Source organism: Eublepharis macularius, chromosome 11 (genome assembly GCF_028583425.1).
Source record: "Eublepharis macularius isolate TG4126 chromosome 11, MPM_Emac_v1.0, whole genome shotgun sequence".
Taxonomy (NCBI): domain Eukaryota; kingdom Metazoa; phylum Chordata; class Lepidosauria; order Squamata; family Eublepharidae; genus Eublepharis; species Eublepharis macularius.
This window is the reverse complement of record NC_072800.1, coordinates 29,070,846-29,085,839: the sequence shown is the minus strand read 5'-3', so window position 1 is coordinate 29,085,839 and position 14,994 is coordinate 29,070,846. Positions and strand designations below refer to the sequence as shown.

The window sequence follows — 14,994 nt, the reverse complement described above, 5'->3', positions numbered from 1 at the left end:
TCCAGTCCCCTAGTGTTTCTGGCTGCCAGCATCCTCTTCCGAGCTGCAGCTGCCAATGAAAAATCAGAACTCAGCCATATCTTCCATGGCTGCCACACTCAAGCGGCATAGACTTCTGCCCCTTGGCTTGGAGAGGATTGCAGTCAATATCCCAACTAGTTGTGCCACTGTTCCACAACTCTCAGAAGTGATGAGCTGGCCATCACCTCAGCTAGTGCTAAGACAGACAACAATGACTTTTTAAAAGTGCAGACAAACAAAACAATGAAGACTAGGGATTGCAACAAGAAAGCTACGAACCAGAGAAGATCAAAAATGTAAAAAGAAAATGAACCAGAGCCCTCAGATTTTTTTTGGTCTCTTGACGGAGGCAGAAAAAGACTTGAGGATCAACAGCATTAAAGGGAAGGAGTCAAAGGACTTGAACCAATTTCCTGTCTCCAAAGGATAATGGGAAAGTCTTACAGTACTCAAAATTATATTGAATTTTATTCAACAATGACTGGAAAATACTTAAGAACAGAACAAGAGGAGTAAGAGCCTAAGTAACATGTTCACCCATTCAGGACAGTTTATAAAGAGACTCTGAAATGATAGGTTCCAAATTGTCCAAGATCACAGAACTAATTTCATTCAAAAACAAGAGCCCCAAACAACATATCCCTTCGGTTTGCTAGTTTGAACTATCAAGTTTCTGGGCAATTTTGCTTAATTTTAATACCCAGAAGTTCCAGTTTAAAGAGGTTAATTGTATAGGGATATAAGGAATGGGCCTTGTCTCAGTGGTAGAGCAGTTGCTTGGAATGTAGAAGAATCCAGGTTCAATCCCTAGCAACTCCAGGTAAAAGGATCAGGCAAAAAATGATGTGAAAGACCATTACTTGACAACCAGAGAGTTGCTGCCAACCTGAGTTGTCAACACTGACCTTGATGGAACAATGATTTGATTCAGTACAAAACACTTCCATGTGTTTTAACTCATATGAGTTTAGAAAGACAAATCTCCCTGAGGAAGGAATTCCATCATTTTAATGCCATGACCCTTTCTGGAGTTCCCACTCATCTAGTGTCAAATGGCAGAGCAGCTGAAACCGGGCCCCTGAAAATGAATGTATTGATTGGGTAGATTCATACAGTCAATTGAGATTGCAGGACAGTACTGAAATATTTGTTCATTACAACTTTTACATGCATTCAAATATGGTCAACAGACTTGGCACAAAAATTCCTTTTTCAATTTGCACGTCTTTGAGTGATTGCTGTATGGCTCTTTCTGAACCATTTTAAGTTCTGTTAAGTACAGTTTCTAACATTCATACATTTAGGAGTGTGTAGTTTGGTTTGGTATTCAGAATTAAAAACCAAACTTTAGCTGTAAAATCTGGGTATTCCTGATCAAAATAATGAATACCAACCAAGTTCAGAATACTGAACTTAGTGCTACCGAATTAATTTGGTAAAATTTGGTAATGCAGGTTGGCCTGTTCCTTTGCTGTTTCCCAGCAAAGAAACAGCAGTTCCTGCCTTTTTTGCAGAGAGGGTGTGGGGGGGGGCGGATTTTTCAACCAAACTCCACCAAATTTTCAGGTAACCTACTTCTGACTGTCCTCTAAAAGACTCTTCATGTTTTATGAAGATTGGACCCCGGGGGGCAATTCTATGGGTCTCCAAAGAAGGTTCCCCCAACCACTCTCCATTATTCCCTATGGGGAAAACAATCTGGGGACTGTCCAGGGGGCTGAGAACTCATCCTAGTGAAAGCCCAACAGAACCAAACTGAAGACCGGGAATGGAATCCTTTCAGAACCAATGTGAAGCAAGGGGGCCAACATCACACCAGAGAATCACATCCATTCCACCCAAACCAAACTGAAGCAAGGGACACTGCTGCAACTTAGTCCATCAGAAGCAAACTGAAGCAAAGGAATGCCTTGTGCTTGTGGACTGGGTACTGTTTGGTTCTGTTCTGTGGTGCTTCCCTAGAGGCTGAACCCAGTGCCTGGCTGCTGTGAATGACAGTGGTTCGGTTGGACTAAATTACTGCCATCACATCCATTTGTTTGTGGCCCCACTTACACTCACCTTTGCAACATTCCTATGTTGTACTGTGGCATTGTCCAGCATTGTGCAATAGTGTGAAGGGTTGTCCTACCACAAGATCTCTTCAGTTTATAAAATCAGTAATATGGTACAAATTGCAAGAAGGCTATATTAAGAAAATTTCAAGCACTTTGAATTTAACACAAGCTTTGGAAGTACGTCAATTTTTAAAAAATTAATAAAAAACAGGTTTTTTTAGTTTTAAGAGATCAACATACATAATTTATGACTTGAGATTTCATTGCAAATATAGTATCAACTTTTTAATTCCAAGCTATGCCATTTTTAAAACAAAAATCTGCAGCCATATATCCTACAAGTTTTATCAATTTCTAATATTCATTTTAACCAAAAATTATATACCAACCTCTCTAGCAATATGACTCAAGGCTTCATCTTCTGCTGAGAATCTGTCTTTTACTTGTGTTCTTTTCCTTCCCGATCCAGGAGTCCCCATGTTTAAATATGCGTTCAATAATTTTGTCACAAGATTGGGTCAGACCCAAGTGTCCAGATCTAAAATGAAATTAGAGGAGTAACAGATTTATTTTTTAGATACATGTATCTACTACTAATTATTCAAAGACCTGAGCAATCAAATTCCATTTCTACAATGTCTCCTTCCCATAAATATATTCTTAATACTGACAATGTTATGTTTGATATGCAAGTTAGTTCTTTTACAAGCTGGAATTCTAAGTTCATCGTCTGAACGTAGTGGAGATTTAAACACACTTAACGTTGCGCAGTTAGTAAAGTTTCAAAAAATTCTAAAAACACCTCCTACTGTTATAAATATGTTTCTATCTGCTTATCACTAAGGACCACATTCCTAAAAATAATACTACATATCTATCTTTACATATTGCCAGACTACGGAGCGTTACTCCAGTCTAAGCCTATTGAAGTCAATGGGATTAGACTGGAGTAACTCTCCATAGGATTGCACTGCAAATCTTTCATGCAATGTATGCACAGATATGACTTTTTAAAGTCCTAATAGCCATTATCCTAACAAACAAAACAGTGCTGTTTCAAATTATTTTAGACAGCCTAAGGTTCTTATCATTTCCAATTCTGAAGCTAAGTTAAAGAAAAGTTGCTCCAGATATTTTACAAGAAGTTACTCAATGCTTTATTGGAAGAAAGGAATCCTAAACAGTGAATCCTAAACAGAGTTACTCTAGTCTAAGTGCACTGAAATCTTCTTAGGATTGCACAGATAGTTAGTTCACTTAATATTTCAGTATTCTAAACACACCTGAATTTTGTACTGCAACTTCTGTTTCTGAATATTCTTTAAGGCATTTTCTTTCATTCTACTGCATTTGGTTTGCCCCAGTGACTACAAGTTCATCATAAATCTACAGTACCTCACCTCAGTTGGTACTATTGTCTCCTCAGCCTCCAAGAATACAAGATTTGTGGAGTCTTCTAGTCTCAAAAAGAGAAATACTATATACTACAGGACACAGTACTCTCAAGCTCAGTTGGTACCATCTGCTCTGGTGCCTGGTCCTGTGCCAGCAGAATGGGTATCATATATATGCAATGCAATGGGTATCCTTGTTAAGAATGTACTATAAATACACAAGACATATTTTTATGTGCACATGTTCTTTAAAATCCACCTGGACAGAAAAGTGACACCTGTTGAATCTCTCCGTCAATGAAACAGGACAAACTACGACTTAACATGAAGCTGTTTTAACTGAAAAGTTTCTTCTTCCATACAACACAGGATTATGTTCATAACAGCAGGGGCTGCAACTGAGACTGTTGCCATGTTCCTATCACTCAGCGATGGGTCCTTCATGATATTCCTGCATAATCAAGCACCTCAGAAGGCAAGTGTCACTAAAGGTCACTAAAGATGACAGTAGTGTGGTAGAATGGTCAGAGGTCAGACAAAGATCTGCAAGACCCAGGTTTATACTCCCTCCCTACCATAAAGCTTGCTGAGTGACCTTGGGCCAGTCACACACTTTCAGCCTAACCTACTCATAAGATTATTGTGAGGGTATAATGAGGAAGAAAGGATGGAATAAAAATATACTAGAAAAAGGTACATATCAAAGATTTACATGAGGTCTAAGAATAAGAGTTGTGAATAACAGTAGAAAGGAAGGTGGTACAGAAAAGGACAAGGCAGGCCAATGTTTGGGAAGCAATGAAGAGAGGCTATTAGGTAAAAAAAAGTTAAAGGTAAAGAAAAGGAGATAAGAGTAAGATGTGGAAATTAGATTAGGCAGGTTATGGGTAGGCAGATGAAATGGAAAAGTGAGGAAATAGAGGAAGGCGGCTGCGGGAAATCTACTGCATGGGCTAAGGACTGAACAATATGTATTATTATGTACTTTTGGAAAGAAGGAAAGAAATAGAGTATCAGGAAAAGGAAGATGAGAAAATGTCCTGCTTGGACACAGGAGCAGGCAGCAGTTTTCATGAGCACAGTCAAACAGGTGGGCAGGGATAGTAAGCATTATCAGAGCTGCTGATGCCACAACAGCCAGTGCTGGACTGAGACTATTTACAATAAGCTAGTGTCTGCAACTGTAATAGTGGCCTGAAGTCTGTAGGTGCTTACAACCAGGCCCTGTCCAACATCCTGCAAAGCCTCACAGTGGATGTTTACCTTCTAAGGCCTCCTGGGCACAGGAGAGGCCCCAGGCCAGTTTCACACTCTACTGTCTGAGCTAAACTTCCACTTAGGCTTTCTGTCTTCTCCTCTCCTGGAATTCTGGGGCAACCATGGGAGCCTTGACAGAGCCTTCCTGACCTCATTAGGCAGGCTGTTCCATAAGTTGGAAGCCGCAACAGAGAATGCACGTGTACAGGTAGTTGTTGATTTTGTCTGTTGGCAGGGTGGCATCTACAGAAGGCCCAACTCAGATGAGTGAAACTGTCATGGCAGAGCATAGGAGGAGAGATGATCCCACAGAGCTGATGGCTCCAGGTCATTATGGGCTTTGTATGTGATGGTCAGTACTTTGGAACTCAGCCCTGTAGCTGATGTGCAGCCAGTGGAGTGACTTCAGAATAGGAGTCAATGCATGCTTCACCTAGCTCCTGATAATAAGTAAGCCATGGCATTCTGCAACAACTTGAGTATGGGCGTATGTTGATTTTGCCCATTTGCAGGGTAGTATCTGCAGGAGGCCATGCTCAGATGAACAAAACAGCTGTAGCAGAGTATAGGGAGAGAGGTGGGTGTGCAGATATGAGAGGCCAAGGCCATGAAAAGTTTTGTATGTGATAGTCAAAACCTTGACTATACACAAGTTTTGATGGATGAGCCAATGCAACTGCTTTGTTTCACACTCAAACCAAGCAAAATTATTACAATAAGGAGATTTGGATTCGCCTTAAAGGACCACCTGGCCTAAGAATGACGAAACCAAATTTTAAAAATAAAGGACTCAATATTTGCCATAAAAAACTAAAGCATGATCTCGCAAATATTTCCATACTGGGATGGAATATTCATATGCCAACAAAAGAGAAAAAAGAATATTCACAGGAGCAGGCTGGCACAATATTTGGAAAAAGTTCTTCACAGGACTCAAAGTGGCAATTTCTATTATGGTCCACCCTTACAAAAACACTTTATAAACTCAAAATTAGTATTTCTCATGCATTTGTACAGCAATCTCCACTCCCCACTTAAGAGAAACGAGCATTTCTAGCCCATTTGCATGAAAATATGCTGAAATTAAGTGTCTTCTATTTAAACAATTTCTACAGCCAAAAACACTTACCAAAGACAGATTTCAAAATGTTGTATCTAATTAGCTGTAACTTGAACAACTGCATCAACTTACTAGGCAAACAATCAGGAATCACCCAAGCTTCTGGTTTTTGGGGGGGCATGGGACTGCAAGTAAAGAAATTATAAAGCTTTTGAACCACAATTTATTTTAACAATTTGTGAACAACAGTTGCCACATAAATGGATTATGGAACTTGCTCAACATCCCATACATTTCAATGCCTGCTATCCAAAGATAGCATGGTAGCCTTAGAGTTATTCACTTTTGTATCCCCTTGCTTTGGGGTATCTTAAATTGTCTTAATTTTATGCCATGTTTTTACTGAACGTAAAATGGAAAGAGAGTCCTTGAATTCAATTCTGTTTACTTATGTAATTTATGTGTGAATTACTGTCACTGTACAAAATACATATGGTTTGATTGTAACATCAATATACTTCTTGAATTTTTGATTTTTGGATTATTGCCTTCACCTGTGGTTTATCCACCTTTTTCCTGGTTAGTTTACTGAATGTAAAGCACTGTCATTCCCCTTGTAAAATGTTTTTCATTCCATCATCCCAGATAAAGAAAATTGTACTACAGATAGGCAAGATGAACAGCCTCCCTATTGCCTCTAGCAAGAGGACTAGCTGGCACAGTTCCTTACCCTCGTGTCAGCTGACACCAGAGGCCTTTTCAATAGGATGTCTTTCCTGGTCTGAATTCCCTGAAGCCCTCAAAGGTAAAGTAAGAAGTCTTAGTAGTTTCCGCTGTGTTCTTTTAACTGTTATATCCTTCATATTGCAGGGAATTAACTTTTATCTGACCTCCCTTTTTTCTGGCTCTGCCTTCTGAGTCCCTGGACTGCAAAAAAAATATCTGCAACCCTTGTGGGGAGGCAGAGGAACATGAAGCCACACAACTTGCCATCAAACTGCCAGTAACTCGAGTCTGACAAAATGAAGACAGATACAATTTGGGGAATGAGGGTTTGGTAACTAACAAAAAATCATTTAGCAGCTACAGAGAAAAAACTGCTACGTAGCAAAATTACAGTTAGATGTGCTCTTCTAACCTGGTTCCAAAACTTATCTACACAGATGTGGTTACAGCATTTTTCATTTACCAAAAAAAGTGATACAAGTAGCAAACGTGATCAGTCCATTATTGTCCTCTTCCCCAGCCCTGAACTGTTCGGCAATAGTCCTTCCATCACACATTTTGGCTATATTATTTTTTTTATTACATATGTACACAATTTCATTGTCATAGTAAGGGTTTTTTGGCTTCTTCTGTACATGAACAAGATAATTTGGAGACCAAGAGCTTACATTTGGGAGCACTAGCTATTATTAAAAGCAAGGTCTTGTGAGAAGAATCTAAAAATGCAAGAGCCTGATTTTCTGAAAAAATGACTAGAAGTGATTATGGTAGTTTTCACTTTTTCACAGAACTTCAGGAGGAAAATTTCATTATCATTGTCTTTAGTTCATGTATACAAAGTAAGAGGACAGTATCCTCACCAACCTCTATTTCAGCAAAATTCTGTATTTACACAGCAAACTTCATTAGAAAATGACTAGCCCTATAACTTACTGAAGTTACTGCAGGTAGCTGCAGAATTATTCATTACCAGAAAACAAGTACTATTAGTGCTACTTCGAGAGATGTTTGTTTCCCAAGGAATTTAAAAAATGCTGCAGTTGTAATCATAACAAAGTACCCAACAGTACCAGAAATTGCTTAAGAGTTATGCCCTTAGTCACTGACTGATCTAGATAACAACTGAAAAACTCTGATACATATCACAAAAAGTTAACTCTCAGCCCTATCATAAATCTGTTAAACCTCACTCTGGCTAGTGAAGAGCCATATTTGCAATTACCACCAACTAAGAGTAACGACTACTTCATGTCATGTGCATAACCCCAGACAAACACATTCAATAATATAACTATTAACAATGAATATATAACTTTAACCAGAGGCTGTGGAGAAGGGGAGGAGGTTGTTGTAGCAAATAGGTCCTTTACTTCCATCCATGGCATGAAGCTAATAGCTCAGCAAAGCTAGCAGCTTACCCATCCTTCAGTCCCTTTGGCAGTGGCTGTTTCAAAGGCAAACTATCTGCTAACGAAAGCCCTACCAGGCAATGGCCTGGCCTAATTTCCTGGAATGTGGGGTGGCTGCCACATAAAGGATGCAGTCAACAGTACTAGAGACATGTAAAAGAAGCGTGTTCAAATTATCATTCTGTTTAGCAGATGGCCACATCTACTGTATTCTGCCACACTTCAACCAGTATGCACATGATAAACACGAAGCAGTTACAATAATCACTCACTAAAGTTATCACAGAAACTGAACATTCTAACTGGATAGTTAAAACTTAATAGATTATTTTCCTTCTATATCCTATAGCCTTTATTGTCTCAAGGGAAAAGCGAGCTTTAGTCCTTTCCTGTAGATGCCATAGGGGGAAAAAAAGACAGGATACAGAAATAGAGGCTTCATGACACCCATCTTTAAGAAAGCAGAAAAAAGTTGTCTAATTTGCCATGTTTATAATGATTACTGCAGTTACAAATACAAAACAGTATACTGGGATCCAAAACACAGACTTGGATGCAAGCACCACTACAATCAATCAACTTACTTCTAAGTAAATGTGCTTAGGATTAGAATAATGCCATTAACTTAATGCCAGAATTCAGGATCAGAATTTGATAATGCCATTAATAATGATAAAAGTTCATACCAGAGTTCAATGTTCTTTCTTGCTTTCCCAATGCAATTAGAGACAGCAGCTACTACCCCAAAACTTGAAAATATCACTGAGCTTCACAGATTCTTAGTTATGCAAAATGTGAAAGCTGAACATACCTTCTTGACCCCTACTTCCCAATATGATTTAAGCATACTACCATTAAACTGACCTTCCTCTCATTCTTACTTCATCCACCCAGAGTTCCTGGTACTGGGAACAAAGGAAGCCTCCCACTTGCCCTATTTGGAAGTAGAAAGAAATTTCCAAGCATCTAGAAAAGATCACTTAACATTAGGGTTGCCAGTTACAGATCCTGAATGGACTCCCATTTTCTCCCAGGCTATGATCATTTACTTCTGGCTGACCTGGATAACACTGGCAAGCCTGATCTCATCAGATGTTTGAACCTACTAAGCAGGGTTGGCCTTGGTTAGTAATTGGGTGGGAGAGCTCCATGGAAGACCAGGGCCGTTATGCAGCAGCAGGCAAAGAAGACAAGGGTCTCTATGCAGAGATAGGCAATGGCAAACCACCTCTGTTAGACTCTTGCATTGAAAACCCCAGCAGGGATTGCTATAAATCAGGTATGACTTGACGGCACTTGCTACCACCAGATTATTTACTGATACAGCATAATAAGAATCCACTAATCATTCATGAGAACCCACACTGCCCCTTGTCCACTGTTAGGATCCAACACACACAAAAATATATAGCTATTTCCCAAATAAGCATTCAATATTAAGGGCAGTGAATGAGGCAAACACATGCATACACAAAACAGGAGAGGCAAGTGCCCCTTACTAACCCCTCTATCAGTGCATTTCAGGTTACTGTTATACCATATACTGCAGTCTTGTATTCCCACCTCACTAACCTGCCTCAAATATCTCCCATTTCACCTATCAGCACACACTGGGATCTTTTCTTCACATAATAATCATTTGTACTGTATTCGCTGTTCATCTCGTCAGTCTATTACTGTTATAACAAAAAACAAATACACCCAACAATAGAATGTGTTGACAGGATGGAAAACTCAATCCCAATTTCCCATGCCGACTGAGTGTAAACTAGAGGTTAAAGACTGTTGATGGTATCTGCATAAAGTGATCTTAAGCACACTCACTCACATAATATTAAAACAATGCTTAAAGGAATAACTAACATGCATTAAGATGTGCTGACAAGTCCAGACCCTGAAGGTCTTCTGTAACTCTTCAATTCCAGTTCTGAGAACACATCTCTAAAAATTATCATCAAGATTAACATGACTCACTTTTAAGCAAGCAAAATTAGGATTGCAAGAGTTGCACAGAAGGGGGGGCAGGTCAATTTTTGCTTTTCCTGTTATAAATGTACTCCTGTGAGTTCTTCCACGTGCAACCCTTTTGAATACAATCCTAGACATCTTTGGGTTTCAATGCACCTTGCAAACATCTTGGGAGGTGAGACATCTGCCTTGTTTTCATTTATTTGCCATTTTGGCTTTGGACACTTTGCACAGCCCCAAGTAAATAAACACCACCACACTGAAAGAAAGGCCGCTGGCTTCAGTCGACCTCTTTTCCTAAGCAAGCATGTTTATATGGCAGCCTGGAAGACAACAGGGCTCCCCCTCAGGATCTGAACAGGCAACCCCAACAATAAAGCGATCTTCGGCAGACGCCCGGAAACCGTTTCCACTTCCCTATACGGCCAGCGGGAGCTCTTTGCCCGTCCCCAACAGCGGGGGCAGCCGAGGTCCCACCACCTCCCTCCCTCGGGAGAGATGTCAGATCTCTCTAGGCCGTATTACTCCTCCCGGCCACGGCACGCCTTTGTCGGGGAAATCAGGAGCTTCCTGTGCGGCTGCCCTGCACGTTGCGGGAACCAGCAACCCACCCCGTGCCCGGGTAGGAGCGCCTGCCGGTTCCCGACCCATTCCGGCTCTGGAGTCTCTACATTCCCTCACCAGAGAGTACCTCAGTCTCTTTCCAGAGAGCGACGAGCCGCCAGGCTAGCCAAGCAGGCAGGGCGGGGCACCAACCGAGAGCGGGGATGAAGCTGCCGCCGCTCCGGCCGTCGAGTTTCTCCTCACAGCCAACCGCGCTTAAGAACTGGAAAGAGGGCAGGGGAGGGGGCAGCCCCGTCCTCACCCGCCCGCCGTTAACGGCCACAGTCGCGTCCTCACCTCGTGCCGATACCGGGGCTCCCCCGGGAAAGCGGCTCTCCGTCACGGCGCTGCTTCGGCCACAGCCGCGCGCTCTGACCATCAATCCCGGCCACCCAAGACTTCAACCAGCAGCCGCGCAGAACTCTTCCCCAAACACACTCCACAGGGCGCATGCGTCACTTCTTGGCCCGGAGGAGGAGGAGCCGCAGGCAGGGGCTGCGATCAAAAGGCGCATGCGCAGAAGTTACGGGGAGCGGCGTGGTGCCTGAGGTGTGGTTTGGGGGAGCCCGTTCCGCTGGCACCGGAGAAACGAACAGAAATGTCTGTGGGTCACAGCTCGGTTCTTCAGAGGGTGAACCGGCCTCCAGAGACAGGGAGGAGAGGCTTCCAGTCAGTGGCCGGCAACCCACCTTGGCTATTTCTGCCCTAAAGTGGGCGCTTTTCTGGTATGGCCACGGCACTTTGATAATGTGGATGTAAAACCGGATTTTTCTGTATAGTATATTTCTGACCCGCCTAAAGAATAGTGAGAGACTCAAATAGATGTGTCATGTGGAAACACTCTATTCTACTTTTCGTTATCAGGAAGCTTTAACGTGATTTGGAGTTGAAATGTCAACCGTAACCGAACGTTCCAGTAGGGACGTGTGGCAGAAATAACATGAAGAAAATAAACTCGCATTTTTTTTTAAAAAAAGCTTTTCTACAGAATCTCCCATTCTCAGCTGGGAGCCTGCCAGGCTCTTGTTGCAAGAGCTCGTGACACTGTCCAGGGGCATACATAAGCTAGTGCCACATCATCTCGGGACAGTTAATACCACAATCCTATATGCAGGATTTCCCTCAATTGCTTTTCCTTTTCTAGGGGAAAAATGACTGTATTTAAAAGGGGAAGAAAGATGCTGCTGATGCTGTTGGGAATCTTTTCTGTAGATAGCACATTTTTCACTTTCCCTACATTTTAAAGCTCATTTTCTGTTTGTCACTTTTTATCATGTCTGACTTGCCCTTAATAAATAACTCAAAACTGTCTGGGTTGATAGATGTGCTCGGTTTCTTATTTGTCTACAAAGAGTGCATGCTGTCCTTAGCAGAGGTTGGAACAATAAACGGTATCCTTTTAGCATATATACATCTTTGCCAGAAATGTGATATTTAACCCAGGCAGCATGTCAAGAGTGTCAGCCTCACAATTCAGTGATATGATGTTTCTTTAATTCCCTGAAAGTGAATGAAGATCTATGAACGTGGGATTACCCTGCTAAACTTCAGATGACCTAAGAAATGCCTGAACAGATTGCCAAGCCATATCATTTGAAGCAGAAGGCAGACTGAGTCAAAATAGTTGGAGAGAGAGAAGTAGGTCCATAAGTGTTTCTGTTTATAGACGCTTTTCTATGTTTAACAGCATGGTCTGATTATACAAGCATTTGGCCTAGAGATTATAAACCCAGAATCTTTACTTGGAGGCTTTATTTACTCATCAGTTTCTTCTATGGATTAAGCCCCCCAAAAGTTGGAAAAAATTGTGCAGCCTGATCCTATGCATATTTCCATGGGAGTAAGTATTTAATGAGGCTTCATTTCAAATATACATAGGATTTATGCCCACTGAACTAGGAATATGGAGTCCCAGGCTCAAACCCCGCTGATGCTATAAATCTCAGTGGGTGACCTTGGGCAAGTCAGCCTAGATAAAATGGAGGCAGGGAGTCATATATGCTGCCCTGAGTTCCTTGGAGAAAAGATAGATTAAAGTTATAATAAATAGTCTTGATAGTTGCTTAAATCAACTCAATGGCTGCCTTAGCAGTAGCCTTAAATTATTTTTGACCTACTATTCATGCAGAAGAGAAGGGAGGAAAAGGCGTTTGTAATGTGGTGAGCAATCTGGGCAAGGTAGATTATACACTATTTTGTACAGTGATTGAAACTAGAGCAGATATCATGACTGTGTCACAATAAGCAGGAGGGAGCATTCAAAGTTACATTATTGTTCTGGTCATGCAATCTGTAGAGTTTTAAACTTCACATGTTCTTCGAGTACAGTATATTTCCTATATAATGGTTGTTATGTGGGCCATTTTGCACACAGGTTATTTGCCCCAGTTCAATGCCATTGGAAAGTGGTTTTTTTCCTGCTTCCTCACAGCATTGGGGTACATTTTGTGTACCTCCATTTTTTTCCCAAAACTGTTTTGCTGTGAAGTTGTGGAAAAGATTGAATAAAGCCTGGATGGATGGATGGATGGATGGATGGATGGATGGATGGATGGATGGATGGATGGATGGATGGATGGATGGATGGGAAAGTTGAGATTTCCCCTCCCCCTGGCCCCACCGTGTTCATCCCCCCCCCCTACTCACAGCCACTATGTAACCAAATGTGGTATATATTTGGGTTTCCCAGGAACTCTTTCTTAAGTATCAACCAGATCAAGGCATATTTAGGCTAAGCAAAGCTTGCTCATGTCATCCCCAACCATACCATGGGGCATGCTGACACATACATAAATAACTGTTTTCCTTTACTGCATCTGTAATTTGAATTGGCTAGAATATACAGTTTTAAAACTGGAGTTGTTCAGCTCTGTATCCTGTTCTCATATCAGTAATATTCAGTAGTCAGGCAGTCCAGCCTAAAATATATTCTTCATTGCATCACTTATGAGAATATCCATCGTTTCGGAAGTTCCACCACTCTGAGGCTTTGCATAAGGAAAGTATTTACCCATTGTATTGTCGAAGGCTTTCACGGCCTGAGAGATCTCTGAGAGATCTCTATCTTTTGGTGCTACACCTCTGAAGATGCCAGCCACAGCTGCTGGCGAAACGTCAGGAACAACAATGCCAAGACCACGGCAATACAGCCCGGAAAACCCACAACAACCATATTTACCCATTTTTAAAATCCCCAGCTCCAAGGTAGTCACATTCATTTCATTCAGAACAATGAAAACTAAGCACTTTAAACGTTGTAGCTTTCATCCTCGAAATCATATTTTAAATAAATGCGTAGATGTTAAATGTCATCTGAGTTCAGAAGTATTTGCTGTGCAGTCTGCTTTGTGCATTATTAAGATCCAGCAGTTCTACTACAAACAGGATAGTTAGTCACACACCGATTTCTTTGTGAAGACATTAATACTGCACTTTTTTCTCCCCAACGGAGACCCAAAATCTGAGAGTGACTGGCCCAAGATCACCTAGTGAGCTTCCATACAGAGTGAAGATGCAAATCTAGATATCCCACATCCTACCCCATGACTACACTGCACTGGCTTTCAGAATCCATAACAGAGCTGGATGGGTGCAATGATTAAGCCCAAAGCCAGGTAAAAATATATTTTGCAGGAACTTAAACTGCAGAGCATCTGTCACAGGCATGAGGAGGGAGTTCCAAAATCAAAGTGCCACTACAGAAGGCACTCTGATCATGGTAGCACGGGAAAAAAAGCCTTTTCAACAGATCTCAGTTTTGATGAGGAAGTTTCATATTAATGAGTCATTCACGGCATTAGGCAAGAGGAATTTTTGCATCGTGATACAGACAACACCTTTCAAATGCAACTCATAAAAGCAAGGGAAACGGTGCTGAATATTTGTTATCTGACCATTTGAAACATAATCCAGCCAACTTTGCATGATTTATGATTGCTTGGAGGAGTCTTTTCCTCATAGTTTAAAAAAGCTATTCTTTTGCTTGATTTGCCACAATGCATGAACTTCCCACTTACAGGTATCTTTGAACTGATTTGTGAAATGTGAACTCTTTCAAGTCTGTATGAGATCTTTGCTCTGGCAATTTGCAGCAGGATTGTAGAACAAAGCTTTTCAGCTCTCTGCCTCCCATTAAGCAGTGTGGCTTGCACAATTATGTTCCATTTATATCACAAGTGGTATTTTTGATGATGCAGCAAAAAGTCTATTTTACTTCACAGCATACAATTTCTTTCTGGCAGTATTAAAGAGAACAATTGTTTATTTTCCTAGGAAGCAATATGCAGTATCCTAGGAAAACATCTTGCAATGCTGTGTTAGGACAATAACAATTCCAAATATAGATGTATTGTTGCATACTTTTCAAGATCAACATTTTACAGTTCTATATAGCCACCCCATCTTGGGTTAAACAAGCCTGGAAATCTAAGAAATAAACAAAAGAACTTCAATAAGAGAAATGTGAATGAAATACTGATGAAATTGAAAAGTGGAAACAA

The 14,994-nt window shown here is 41.1% G+C and overlaps 1 protein-coding gene across 5 annotated transcripts in view; it reads right to left on the bottom strand.

The window, feature by feature from the left end:
* Nucleotides 1-10,923, bottom strand: part of LRRFIP2 (LRR binding FLII interacting protein 2) — a 72,159-nt gene extending 61,236 nt beyond the window's left edge. For all 5 annotated transcript variants that reach the window (XM_054991050.1, XM_054991051.1, XM_054991052.1 and 2 more), the window contains exons 1-2: nucleotides 10,793-10,923; nucleotides 2,468-2,616 (exon numbers count right to left, since the gene is read on the bottom strand). In XM_054991050.1, coding sequence (XP_054847025.1) covers nucleotides 2,468-2,557 — 90 coding nt within the window. In that variant the 5' untranslated portion in view covers nucleotides 2,558-2,616; nucleotides 10,793-10,923. The remainder of the gene's footprint in view (nucleotides 1-2,467; nucleotides 2,617-10,792) is intronic.
* Nucleotides 10,924-14,994: the final 4,071 nt, after the last annotated feature.